General features: G+C 41.4%; 1 protein-coding gene across 1 annotated transcript in view; it reads right to left on the bottom strand.

Annotated features, from left to right (window-relative positions):
• Positions 1 to 14,639, bottom strand: part of MMRN1 (multimerin 1) — a 47,083-nt gene extending 32,444 nt beyond the window's left edge. The window contains exon 1 of the mRNA XM_062637608.1: positions 13,984 to 14,639. Coding sequence (XP_062493592.1) covers positions 13,984 to 14,507 — 524 coding nt within the window. The 5' untranslated portion in view covers positions 14,508 to 14,639. The remainder of the gene's footprint in view (positions 1 to 13,983) is intronic.
• Positions 14,640 to 15,009: the final 370 nt, after the last annotated feature.

Here is a 15,009-nt window from a genome sequence, read left to right as displayed (position 1 = left end):
TCCACTTACTTATGTGGCATTAATACAGATTTACACTGCTTCAAACAAGAACAGTACAAAACACAAAATAGTACCAGCATCTATCCTTAAGTGATTGGTTTTGTCTACTGCGATCTTACCAGTGCACTCACATTAAATTCAGCTATGCCTTACTTGGAGAATGATGCCTGAGAAAACAGCAGGATAAGCTAGGAAGATGCTAAGACCAACAAGTTGAACCTCTCAGTATTTCTGCTGCTAGCACTGTGCTGCTCCCTCACACAACACGTATCTTTTAATTGATTAATAACATGTTCCATATAAAATAGGATTTTGTTGAGTCTCTTTGATCTGATTTTCCCCATTCAGTCTCCACTTCCTTGAGAGTTTTCATAAGGACAATATTTCTTTTTTAATTGGGTATAAAAAGGCTGTGCTTTTGCTTGACATTTCCTCTGTGTTTGGTCTCTAGCTATAGGCTTTTGTCTGTGTCTACAAATTAGAGACTCCATGAACAAATATTTGCCAAAAATTAAACGCAACTCTCAAGCATAAGATTAAAGATTAATCACTCTTCTCACTACCTCTCTTGAAGCCAAAAGCAACTCTGTGCAAGTCTGAGACACATAAAATTGGCAGAATAAAAAGACTTAAGACTTCTGAGTTTTGCAGACAAATAGCAAAGTTACTTACACCATCCCCCTAGTTGGGACACATAGATTGTTGACAGTCTTATGTGTCATACAGAGACTAGCAGGGGTAACTAAGTAAGAGTGGTATTTACAGCTAAACTGTAAACAGTCAGAGGGTGAGAAAGAGATTGTAACTCCATCCTTTCCAGCACACCTCTGCAGCACCAAGTGAGACAGGCATCCCCTCTTGCCAAGCATTCAGTAGGTGCAAGACATAGCAGGACACTTAACTCCCTCACAAGCACAACCAGAAAGATAGTGCTCCCATGGAGCTTCCTCTCTGAGGATCAGGGAACAGAAAGACCAGGGTTTCTCTCTAATAGAAGGAGCAACACAACCAACCACATGAGCTAACACTGACCTCATCAGCAACATACAGTACAGCATCAAAGACAGGCAAGCAGCTGTAAATGACAGAAGCAGATCAAGTAGCAGTCCAGCAATTACCAAACAAAGACTAGCTAACAAACCAACTCCAAGAGGACTGCTAGTGACAAAGGCCTTATATAAAGAGAACATTCTTAAGCCTGTGCTTAAATGAAGCCCTGGCCCAAGAGCATGTGTGGAGGTTTCAGGCAAGGTTGTTTAGGATTAGGAGGACTTGTTGGTTTGCTCAGGGCATTATCACTGAGCTTGCTCAGTGCATGAGGGTTCTGTATATTCACATCCAAGATTAAAAACTACTTTTTTCTTGGAAATGCAGCACAAGGATTAAAATAAATAATCTTTTAGCCTGTAAATGGGATGCTAAATGTTTCTTAGCAAATGCAGGAAGTGATGCTGGGCTAGACTGGCAGCGGTCTATTAAGGAGTAGCTCTAAGCTTGGTGGTTTGCTAATGGTTTAAACTCAGGACAAATAAATTCCTGAATAACTCCTAGCAATTAACTCATGGCATATCAGGTCTGATCAGAAGACATCTGAAGTGATAATACCACCTCAGGCAGTTTGCAGTACCACACCTCTTTTACTGCTGCACATTATCTGAAAAGAGAAGACCTGAGGGCTAACACCTTGGGCAGCTGAGTGCTAAGCTTACCACCCCTGCAAATAAAGAATGCAAATACAGGAGTCAGATTTTAAAATCTGGGCTACAACAAGCAGAAATTAGGTTAGGACTTGAGTTTGTGGCTCCCTAGCCTGCATTCTACCCTCGCGTGCAGGCCTGACAGCTCGCTGGAGAAAGGGGCAAAGCAGAAGACATATAACAGTGCTGTCAGTGACAACCTGCTCTGCAGCACACATTGTCGGGGTAGAACTTTTGGTAATTGAAGGACATTTTACATCTGAGCAAATGTGGTCAATGTGAAGATAAAACAGTGAAAACAGGCATAAAATGCAGTCGTAAAATACATGAAAGCCCTGGAATTGAGAGTCCAGTAAATAAATAAATAAATAAATCACTCTTTAATATTGACAATACCAATCCACTATTTATCATTATTATTCAGGGTGGCTAGCTTCAAGGAAACAGCTGCTGGAACTTGCACCTTCGGACATGCCCTTCAAAGGAAAACAGGGTACAATACATCCCAAATGTATCCATTAAGGACTGCTCTTAGTTTTTAAAGGTAGTCTGAACTCAACCGCTAGTCTCTATCAAAAATTTAACTCAGCTTTAGCAGACTGTTTCTATTTAAAGTATTTAACTCATTCTTAAGCTGCATGAGTGCAATGTCTGAAGCTGTGGTTTTTGCATGGCCCAACAATCTTTGATCAGGTTAAATTGGAGGAAATATTCATAGCAAAAGTGCCCCTGGTGTGACTCACAATTAGGTTTATGCCACCAATGAAATAAGCTCATTAAGAGATGTTAAGAATGTAAACATAATTTTGAAATCAAATTGTCTGAAAAAAATGTAGATTTGAAAATAGAAGATGAAGCATGGCAGAAGAACCATGACAGGCTGTGTTAATGCAAAGGCAGAACAGAAGACAATTGATTTGCATAACAGGACTTTAAACCTGAAAATCCTCTTTACCCTCCATGGTATCATATATTCCAGAGCAGCAACACAGGCTTTTAACATGCAGGTTTTGTTGAGAGCTGCAGGAGCAGGCATTTCTTTTCCATTGAAACTGATTTCAATCAGAAAAGCCGTATTTAAAAACAAAACAAAATCCTCACAACATACAACAGGAATGCAGCCTGGAGAGAATGGTGCAAGACCACAACTGGCACAAAGCCCATGTGACAGATTTCATCCTCCTCTTGCATATGTTGGCCAGGAAAACTCACTGGTAGCAAGGTGTGGGAGAGTACACTGAGTCCTGAGGCTTTTGAAACAGCTTTTTTGAAACAGCTTTTTTGAAACAGCAAACTGCATTTGCAGCAGTGTTTCCAGCTCAAACCAAAACACCGCTATCCAAACTCTCCATCAAGTGTGGCTGGACCATATCTGAGAAGTAGGGCAGAGTACGAAGAACAGCATTTTTTTCTTTCACAGCCAATAAGCATGTCTAGTCTGCAGCTTTGGCAGGCCTGAGTCCTCTGGGGTTTAAAGCCATTGTAAATTCAAAGTGCTGAGCAGCTAATGGGCCACAGAGCCTGCCCACACACCTGGAGCCAAGCACCCACATCTGGCACGGTATTAGTGGGACCCAGACAGTGACCTTAAGCCTGTCTTTAGCTTTTGGGAACCTACATGTCACATACGGCTTATGCAGATTTTACGTCAATACCCTCTCCAATAGGGTCCTTTCCAACCCCAGCTATCCTACGATTCTATGATTCTTCTCATACTGGAGTGTTTTTTTTTTTCACAGAGGAAACATTCCCATGAGCATTTCTTCATTTCCACAGTTGCCCAGGAAAATAGAAAGGATGCAGCCTGGAGGTAACTGTGAAACAGAAGTAGCTTTGGGGCAATTTTAAGTAAGGACTGCCTGCACTGGGTCCATGGCAGAAAACCAGTGCCCAGTCTACGTGAGTATGCACCAATAATACGTGTGTTTCCCTCAACTGGAAAAAAACCCACCTTATTTCTGATATGGTAAGGCAGATTACTGTAGTTTTTCCCTGTGCTCAGCTGAATCATCCTCAGTGATTTCCACCAGCCTCATGATATGGAAATACATATACATGTATATATATATGGAATATGGTGTTAATTACTGTGCAACATCTTGCAACTTCAAAGGATGTGATTCCCTGCAAAATGCAACTTCCCATCAACAAAATGAAATCATGTGGCCTACAGAAACCTGTCCCGTGGCGTACAGCTATTAGATGAATAGTAGGCAATGCCTCAAGCAGTAGTTACTGACTTATTTTTGTTTAAGATATTGTAAGAAGCAAATCTGTTTCTTAATTTACTGTGCAGCTTTCTGAAGACAGGCCTGACTTTATATGGTGAAAAATAATGCCACTTTCATTAGCTGTATGAGCACGTGCTCTTAGGTGTATCCCTGCCTCATGATTCCCTAACAGCTGAGAGCCCTTAAACTCATATTCCATCTTTGCTTCGCTGGCATGTTGCCGGCACTCCTAAACCCCTCGCCTAATTCGCAATTAGCAGGGCAATTAACAGAACTAATGCTGTCTTTGGTGGCGGCCTGGGTGCCTTGTCTGAGCCGCCCGCCCCACCCACACAGCTGGCAGCGGGTCGTTCCCTCCCGCCCCGCGGGCTGCCAGCACCATGCGGGAACCACCGCCACTACCCGCTGCTGCTGGTGCCGGCAGCTGGCGCCTGGTTAAGACCACCCATGGACCCACAGCGGTACGGGGCAACGCCGGCTGCCAAGAGGAGACGGCGGCGGGCGGCGCGGTGAGGGCTGAGGCGGAGCGCTGCCAAGTAGAGCCAGCAGGTGGCGGTCGTGGCCCGCTGAGGTGGAAAGCTGCTGGAGGCTGTTTACGCGCCTCTAACTCCGCGGCGACGGTGGGTCGTGGGGCGTCCACGGTTCTGTCACGACAGCCGCCCCGCTCACGGCTGCTGAGGGGGCCGGTCTGTGTAAATTCGGGTACAGGTACATCGATTCGTGTGGCTCACCAGCACCAGCGCTCGGGGAGAGCCCCGCTGCCTTCGGGGCTCCCAGGGGGTGCTAAGGGAGAACAGGAGGCATGCAGGAAGGAGGGCAGCAAAATATAACCATAAATTCGTTTTACTCCGAAGAAACAGCGCTGTGGCTGCTTGCTGGGCAAGTTGTCTGGTCTGTGACAGGACTGTTACGAATACATTTGTGGTCAGTGGAAATACTTCTGTTTAACTGCAGCAGGCTTTGAACCAGTCCTCTTGCCGCTGCGGTACCCAATGCTGCTGAAAAGCAAAGTGCAATTTACACTAGCACCAAAAAATTATAACTTCCTTAGGGTGAGAGGGTGAGTGAGACTGCAAGGACTCCTTCCACAGCACATTCCCACTGTAAACTGTTTGGATATATCACAGACTCATAGGATGGTTTGGGTTGGAAGGGATCTTACAAATCATCCAGTTCCAACCCTCTCTGCCATGGGCAGGGACACCTTCCACTAGACCAGGTTGCTCCAAGCCCCATCCATCCTGGCCTTGAACACTGCCAGGGATGGGGCATCCACAGCTTCTCTGGGCAACCTGTGCCAGCACCTCACCACCCTCACAGGGAATTAAAATACATTGCCAAAGAAAAAAAAACACAAAGCAACCCTGACAAAAACTGCCAGCTGCAGATTATCAGGTATACATGTACACACTTGCTTCCACTTGCTTGTAGGAGGTCCTCAGACCACTTCACAGGAACACCAGTGGCAGTCAGACCACAAAGGGTGTAGATTTTGTTTCACCCCTTTCATATTATATCTGAAAATCAGTTAGTTTTATCCATGAGTAAATTAAATTACCTGGCTTTTAATAGAAATGCTATTGAATCAGCGCAGCTGAACATCACTGAATCATGAAAATGAAATTACTGTGTTGCTGAAGGAGTACAAAAGGACCCAGAGCTGCACCTGTTGCTGAAGTCCATGCACAGCTTACTGGTTGTGCCTCTTCACATTGTATGCAGTTTGTTCATACTTCACAGAATAGTTTCTGAAATACCAATCTCAATTCTACGCCCATTTACATTTTGTATTGTCCTTTACACCTCAGCAGAGGTTGTGTAGAAAGATGCTACAAGCAGCTGAATCCTTTTGAGGAGAGGCTGAGAGGCTTATTCAGGCTGGAGAAGGGAGGACACCTAACATCAGTTCCCCAAAGGCTATGAAGAAGTTGGAGCTAGGCTATTCCCAGCAGTACACGGCAGGAGGATGAGACAACAGACCCATATTGAAACAAGAGAGGCTCAGCCTAAGTATGAGAAACTTCTTCCCCATGGGGACACCCAGGCACTGGAGCAGGGCCCAGACAACCAGCCCAGAGCATGGAGCTCAGTACCTGGCTGCATCAAACACCAAGCAACCTGGTCTGATCTTGGACTTGGACTTGCAGTGAGTAGGAGGTTGGACCAGTGACCTCCAGAGGTCCCTTGCAACCTGAGTGATTCTATGGTTCTGTGAACCTATGATCTGTGCTTGTATTTCTGTCTCCTTTGGGTGATATGGTTGTTCTTCTGAATACAGTCAGTTACATGCATTCAAATGTAAAAACATATAACGACATGGTATGGAAGCAATCCATTTTTTTCTTTCTTATGAAGTTAGGATCTTTCCCAGTCTGAAACACCATTACACAAGGATCAGAGTATCAGCCCTGAATTTTGTTTGTATAAAAGTACATTGCTGTGATATATTTTCAATTTTCTTTAAAGCACGTGCCAAGTTTGGATAATGAAAGATAATATTAGTTGACATAATGTAAACACTTAGATTATAAGGATAGCAAGAACCTTCACAGGGTTTTATTGCTACTGCAAGGGAGACGTTGTGGTTTCAACAACTTCCTTTGAACTCCACTAGGTGACTACAGAGACCTCACCTTTTTGATACTAGTGATATAGTAAATTCTGTATCTTTAATTGAACATCAGTCATCTTTCAAAAAAAAAAGCTCTAGTTCAAAGAGAAATTATAAACCTGAACCAAAATCAGTTAATTTTTTTAGGTTCACTGCCTAAATCTCAGCTGAAATAATTCAGTACTCACTAGGGACAGACCACAAACCAATCAGATTGGAAAACCTGTTCTGCATGCTGTTTGGAATGGAAAACCCAGACAGGCTCTGAAAAATACTTTTGATACGTAATACAGTATGTGATTGTAAAATATGTTATAGGATATGTTTTTTAGCCCTGAGAAACAGCTGACTTGTTGACACTGAAGTATCAGATGGAGGGAATTGTACTATTTGTTTAATTGTTTTTTTTTCAGGACTCAGGGTCCTGACATTTTGTCCTGACCATTACAAAACACAAATTCTGTTCTTGTTGTTCATTTCCTTTTTTTGTACATACAGTGCTGAAGTCTTGGACTGTGAACAGCCTCTTTGTCTCAAGTTTTTACTTACTGTTGTGATCAGTTGTATATCCTATCTTGAGCTGCAAAAACTAATTCACAATTTCCACTTACCTAACACTTCACCAATCTATTTTAACATATAAGAAGTTGTCTTGTTTTGAACCAGATCAGCTCTTTCAGACCTTATCTCCCTGTCTGTGTTGAGAGCCCTCCAAAATAATCAAACTTGCCTACAGCTGGAAGTTAGACTTTTGAGAAGATATGCATAATCTGCTTTGAGAATCATCCAGTAAAACACATTTGAAAACCCAGACAAACTGCTCTTTAAAAGGGTAATAATTCTGCATTTTTCCCTTTGGAATATACATTTATTTTCCATCACCTGACTGACCCAGAGTAGAAAATGCATCAAGGTAATTCTGGGCTAGCTTACTGGCAGTGCTTCTCAGATGACCTTCAGTGGTACTTGTTTTCACTGGTTTCTTATTCCTTTAAGTAATCTACAGATAAGGATATTGTACTATGTTAGTGATGGCTTCTCTACTTTGAGAAATAACAAAAAAGAAAGCCTTTATAAGTGACAAAAGGAAAGTGTCAGTTTTCTAAAATGTCAGTTATATTAAGATTTGTAAGAATGCATATTTTCTGGGCAGACTTGAGCTGATGGTTCTGGTGTACTTTAAATGAAAGGCTGTAAAGGGTTGAATGCAGTGGCTGGGAGGCAAATCCTAACACTGTCCAGTTACGGTAATCCTAAACTATGCAGAGGGCTGAAGAGACATTAATAGGGATGGAAAACACTCTGTTCCTATTCCTTGTTCCCATGGCAGATGAAAAAAAAAGCGCAAGAGCAAAGGTGTGAACATCAATGCAATATTTAGTGTGATGAGAGATGAATGGAAGCCTTTATTACCATCATTAAAAAAATTCAGAAGTCATCCGTACGGTAGTGCCTGATCACAGAAAACCTAAATGACCAGAATCTGAGGAGGCTAAGAGGAAAAGATGTTGGGCTTTTTACCTTTTATGAGTACTTTGTGAGTGTCTCAGAAGCAGCCTGGGTGGTGATGTGATTTTTCTTTTCTTTGCATTGCTGTTTCCTGTGCTACTGAAAAGAGTCGGTCATGACTCTGCCAAGCATCAGTGCTGAAAGGTAGTCTCAGACAACCAGAACTTTGGATTTTGCTATTTCCTGAATTTTTGCCTGGTTTTCAGAAATTATTAGTTTATCACCTACAGTACAGTATTGTAGGACATTTTTTTACCTTTCTTCTCCCCCTGAAAGACAAAACATCCTACCCATCCCTCTGGGAGGCAGCTCAAGCTGGGTAAAGCATCTCCAGCAATGACTCCTTCCCACCTCAGTACTGGAACCTCTTGAAAAGTGACCACCGCCTTGGAGCAAACATATCCTTTAATTCATTCTGTGCATGGGACAACAGCAGTGGAAAAGATTTCTGCAATACATAGGGTATAATAGCACTAATATAAACAAAAAGTATGAATTGCATGGACCTTTTTTCAGCTCTTGCCCTATACCAGTACTGCTGCTGTACAGTGTGCTGTAGTACCTCATGTGTATGATGCAATAAGGTGTTTTGCTACTTCACACCAGCAGTCTCAGATGTTAATTGTTTCACTTCTGTGCTCAGCAAAAGACAGCGACAATCTCTAAATACTTGCATTAAAATTCTCTTTACAGTAAAATTTTCTTGATACTGGGCCACATGCATCATTATGGAACTGCATAATTATGTCCATTGCCCCATTTATTCTGTGAATGAAATAGTAATAAAGTAGTGAATACCAGCACTTGGCTGAATGATTTGTTTTTTTTAGGACTGCAGCGGGAGTAATGTTGCATTCAGCATGTGTAGGAAAACTAGATTATGGACTTGCAGCCCACATCATAACTTCATTCAAGATGCTGCTGGATAAGAGGGGTTCATTTCAGAGGTCTTCTGCGTGGCTGGAATACAACATTGTGAGGGTAAAGCAAGCACTGCTTGTCAAACATCCTCTGACACTTAGCCACCAAGGCAACCTAAGTACCAGTATAAGAGGTTCCTCCTTCCAGGTCATAGTGAACATACCTAATGAGGCAGAAACCTAAGCCATGTATGATTGTATTTATTGTAAATGCACAGTGATGCAAAAATCTTAAGAAATCAATTCAAGAATTGTTCTCCGCTCCATTAAAAAGTGACATGATGAAAAGAGAATGTGAACCTTGCATTAACTAGGCAGTTAAATCAGGTTTCTATGTATGTTGTGCATTTGAGCCATCTACTGAGCTTGCCCATTCATTTTAATTTGTCAGTACAATAGAAATTCTACCAAGCTGATATAAGGAAAAGCAATTTCTAGGGAGAAATGCAGAGGTCTTGTCATAAGAATGAAATATTTCAGCACTCCTAGCACATGTGACAGCTGAGGAAATCTGTCCCTGGTGCTGGCTTTAGCGAACCTTTCTGTGCTTAGTGATAAAATACCATCACTTCACCACTACCCAAAGTAATGGCAGAGGAAGTCTATGAAGACCCTCAGTGGATTCATGATAACTGGAGAATGTGCAGTATACACATACTAAGAGAAAAGACTAATGCAGAGCCATCCAACAATGCAGAAATAGTGTGGGTAATTTACAGCCTGAATGAATGTGTCACGCATTCAGGAGCTGCCTTGAATAGTAATTAATAACATTGGGTTCAATGAAAGGATGAGTGTGCTAGTCTCAGGACTCTGCCTCAGACTTCCACCATATCACCACTGTTATTTAAGATGCTTTATACAGTGAAATACTGCAATTGCCTCTCTCCACAGGCAAAAAGCCCCATATCTCACATAAAGTCAATTGAAAAGAATGTATCACCTGTTCTCTTATTCGACACCAATTGGTGCTCACATTTAATGTCTCTGGAACTTTGGAAAATCTCTTTCTCTACTGCTGAAGCACAGCTCTGTTTTTTCAGCATTTCTTCATTCATTGATATGGATAGCATGAAAATTTGAAGATTGGCAGAAATGAAAGGAGAAAGATACTTGTTTGTGGAGACATAAGCTTACATTTCAAAGCTTAAGTCAAAGTCATTACTAGAGGTGAAGAAAGGAGTTTTCCTTCAGCTGAGGCCATTCCACATATGCTTCCTATAAAGTTTCCTTACCATTTTGAAAGCTTGGGTACCGGACCTCCCAGAAGTGGGGATGCCTCACCAGTGAAACTACTCTTCTGAAATACTTAGAGAGCAGGAAACTACAGAACCTATAAATTGTGTCCTCCTGTACCTATTCTAAGGATAAGTATAAACTTGTTCCACTTCACTGCAAAAGAACAGGATTTCATTGTGTTTTCATTCCAGCAAAGAATAAGGAAGAGTTTAGTGGTTTTAGAGATAAGGATATGCCCAATATTTTAGCACTTAAAATATGACACTGGGATGTGATACAGAGAGGCTCAAAGTTAAGTTTTATTAACAGCAGAATTTTTAATCTGCCTTTAGCCCTACTGACTGTACTCCTGCCTGTTGCAGTATGCCTCTGCCCTCAGAAGTTCTGCTGGAATCTGAAAAGCCAGCCTGAGATGGGTTTTTAAAATAAAGTCATAGTCTTTTGCAAATATGGTTCTGTTTCAGTAGGGAAAAAAAATATTAATTTATTCTGGCAGTCCTAATAGTGCATTTCTTTCAATAGAATTAAATGGAATCTTGTCAGGACCCTGATGGCACTTGTGGGTTTTATTCAACCTGACCAGCCTGACCTGAGGTCTCCACACATATACCCTGCCCATGGGCTCAAAGGCCTCACTAAAGTTCACCCCAGGACTGCATTCTCCCTGTGCCAGTCCTGACCTGCAGGCTGACATCCTGGACTAACTTTGACCTTGCCCTATCACTATGGACTTGCCCAGTGATCACTGGAATGTGATATATCCTGGTCACCATCACCAGATGATCAGTGATCCTGACTCACTGATTTGCCTTCCCAGCTTGATCTTGGCACTGCAGCCCTACTGTGCCTGTCAATTTGGGCTCTGGGGTGATGCTAGCTCCCCTACCTTGCTGTGTCCTGCCTGCCACACTGGGTGGTTGTCAGAAATATTCTTCAGGTGCAGGCTTTGAAAATCCATTAAATCTTCCTAAATCATGCTCTTACGGCATTTTAACGGGGATTTTGCAAAAATAGAGTGAATCAGAACTTTTTTCCTACTCTGGTTCTAGTATGGACATGATATGTGTATATAATATTGTCCTCAGATAATCTAGGGTGGCAATAGCAAAAGAATTATCTTGTAATTAAGCCAGTAAGGCACACATCCTCCTTCAGAAAGGGGCATTTGTGTAGTTAAGCTTGTACAATGAGCACATACTGTATCTTGTGGGCAATCTCATAGCCCTGGAGACTGTCCAACAAAGTAGATTCATTGCTATTTTAAAAACTATAAATATATTGAAAAACAAATGCTCATTTTTATTTTGTTTTCCTTCCTCTTGTCTCTCCTTGACTTCTTCCTATTGTTCCTTTTATATGGAGCCTTGTAACATCACCATTTCTGCACATATGTTAACACAATGGGTTGCCATAAAGGTTTACAGAGTCATGCAGTTCCTAAAAGGTCATTCAAAAAATTCAGGTTGGAATACAAACTATAACCAAAGGGTTGCTCTAATTCAAAGTCAATTCAAAAAGCAAATTGTGTTTCCAAATTTCTTCAGAGGTAGTGCCCTTTACAACTACGAAATCTGCTATTGAGTCATTCATGCTCAGCTCAGGCATTAAATGAGTAAACCTTGAAGAAACCCGTATGTCTTTATTGGAAGTTTTACAGCATCTCTTTCAGTTTATTTGCAATCAAAATGCTTTTCTCTTTTTTTTTTTTATGAAAATCTATGCTAGAAATGGATTTAGGTTGTGGTCAATAACATCTGCACATAATAAATAAAAATGTTTGTGTTCTTCTGCATAGTTTTCAGCAGCAGCTTGCCAGGTGTTTCACAGCAGTGACTGGTAACACTGAGCACACTAGTCTTGGTGATTTTTCATGAGTTCACTGAAAAAAAAATCAGTCACAAGCATCTGTATTATTAATCCAGGTCTAATTCATAGGGAAGGTGGGACAGAATAGTTAAATGACTTATATCACAGTCTAGGTCAATGGCAAAACTGGAAGAAAAGCTCAAAACACCTTAGATGATTGTATAAGCACTTTTATGCAGTAGGAAGACAAGACTTGCAACAGAAGAATCTTGATGTGTAAAGGATCAAGCCACACCTAGAACTGTAGGCATTTGCTACAGAGAGGCTACGTGGCCCAGCAGTTTGTGAAAGGACTGGGGGTTCAGCATTCTGTTCTATGCTGGGGTTTCATGTAGCTAGACATTCCTGTAACTTTGATGAAAAAGAAGTCTTTATGTGTGTTGCACAGCAGGTTGCTCCTCATCCACTTATGAAGTACAGTGCTAGCCAATACAAGTTTTGCTTATTTTGCCTCTCTGCAGTTCCAACCACATCCTGTTATGATAAATAAAATATGAGACCTTGTTCACCAGAGACTAATTTTTTGCTTTCTTTATAGTTATATCTTATGTAAAAGGTGGAAACAATATCTGCCTATTCGCAGAGTTTTCTGAAGATTAATTTCACTGAAACACTATTCTTGAAAAAAGCTGAGAAAGCCAAAGGCTCTAAGGTTGACATATGTTAGGACCTATTTTAATGGAGATGCAGTTATCAGCTCCCACATGCAAAGACAACTCATTTAACTCAGGTTAACTAAGACACTCTGCCAAACACCATAGTAAGGTGTGGTAACAGGTAACATTTACAGCTGGAGGAGCGTGCTAGGAAAGCCCTCTGGGAAACACAGCTCCTTGCTGGTGTATCTCTTCCAAGCAGTGTCAAAGGACTCCTTTCCTTTGGGTCTTTGTGCATTATTTCACATACGCATGATCCAAACCATGCTCAGGCCAAGGGGAATATTTTCTTTGAGTTGAAGGAACATTAGCTCTCGGCCACACACAGCAAGATAATTGTAGGAGTATTTCAAGGGGGTGATTTATTCTCTTGTGTGAATTTAGGCAGAAGTGTTTTTCCTCCTTTGGATGCTAGCATTTGGACAAATACCATCAAAATAAGAAATCTATAATCTGAAAGCCCACTCTCTGTAAATACTATGGAAAACAACCAGTCTTTTGTATCTTCAATTTTCTACCGGTATCTGAATATGCATCAGCAATTAAGTGAACCTTGCAACATCTCCAAAGACATATCAACGTCCCCATTGAGAATTGAAGACACTGGGGAACAAAGAAAATAAATGAGTGTTCCAGAGCTATAAAACTAGACAGTACAATCTGATACACTCTGTTACATATAGCTATTATGTACTAAGTTACACAATTCTGAATGCACATCCACCTGCAACTCCACTTTTCATAAGCTTTTATCACAGAATAAGATGTTTCAAATTGTCAGACATGGATGCATTTAGTACACTTATTTGCTTGTATTTTTAATTTGGTGGGAAGGTTTACAAACACCATAATTTTTAACAGATTTAAAATGAAAAAGTGCATTTGTAATTTTTTGCTCACAAGAAATTACAAAAAAAACCCGCCACCAAACAACAAAAGTTTACTGTGCATAAAACAGGGAGGCATCTATTGTCGTCCTTTCCTACCCATATATGATAATGACTTTCCTGTTGGTTTTGAGATAACTACCCTGAGGAATAAAATATTGCAGCACTTATTCTGTTACAAAGATATGTTTTTGACTGAGTAAATACTGCAGGTCTAGTCCCTTGCTTGTTTCAGATGGTCTTTGATTCAGAAAACAATTTTGCTGAAATTACTAGGACTCCTGCCAGTTATCTCACAGGGGACAGGAAAATAACCATTCCTAAGCAGTATATAAGAGAAAAGAAAAAAACATGAAAATTCCCTTACTTTCCCCTGGTAGTTTCAAAGCCGGATGCTTTGGAGTTGACGTCCCGCTGAGTGCTGGTGATACCAGTGCTGTGGGATGACTGCTTGAGAGATCTTCTCCCCATAACTGTATCCTGGCTTGTAGTGACCTCTTGCTGAAAAGAGACCTCTCTAGCATTGCTTTGTAGAGATGTCCCTTTGCTGCTAGATGAGCTTCCCATCTTATCTTTGTCAGAGTCACCATCACTGTGTCCATTTAACAGGCTTTCAGGGGTAGAGGTTGAAGGATTAGATTTCTTCACTGCTTCCATTCCAAGAGTCTTGCCAGAAGATGCAAAAGGAGGTCCCTGTGAGGCACTCGCTTCAGCAGCTTGGATCTCAGAATGGTGTGACCCCACAGTTGTGGATGGAGAGGGAGTCAAGTCTGAGTGACTTGTCTGTGTTTCATGACTCTGGCCTGTTGTCCATACCTTTCCTGGAGTATTAAATCCAATGCTGCCACTCTGTAAGTGCAATAGCAGCAGCAAGAAGATTGTTGCCTTCATTCTGCTGGTTTGTAAAAGCTCTAAGTTATCTCACATTTATTTCCCCAGCAAGAAATCCTGTGGCTTCTCCCTCCTCCTAAGCTGCTGCTCATACAGTGAGCCTACCAAAAGGATGCTCTGACAGGCTTTATTTTTGTAGAAAGGAAACAGGTTTTGGTGTTTCAAACTGACTGAGGAAGCCTGGTTTCCTGTTTCTGTGGATTTCTCTGCAACCTGTGACCCTTTAGAGAGTGGGAGCCTGGCAGCCTTTGTGGGAGGAAAAAAAGAAGTTTCTGCAGAAGGCACAGGATAAAGATTAATGGTACAATAGAAATGTGGAAAAATAAGTACTGCAAAGTAATCCTGAGGGATAAAAACTGAAATTATTAGGTAATTTTCCTTTCATATGTTTGTGTACAGAGAACAGAAGTGACTTGTCACATGTGCCCTTTGGATAGTTTGTACTTAGGACCTTGTTATTGAAAAAGTTGGCAAGGCTGGTATGTTACATAAAGCTGAAAGT

The sequence above is a fragment of the Pezoporus occidentalis genome, unplaced genomic scaffold, assembly GCF_034315485.1.
Source record: "Pezoporus occidentalis ecotype Australia unplaced genomic scaffold, CSIRO_AGI_Poc_V1 ctg53, whole genome shotgun sequence".
Lineage (NCBI taxonomy): Eukaryota > Metazoa > Chordata > Aves > Psittaciformes > Psittacidae > Pezoporus > Pezoporus occidentalis.
Note: the sequence above shows the minus strand (reverse complement) of the source record. Positions and strands in the feature narration are given on the sequence as shown.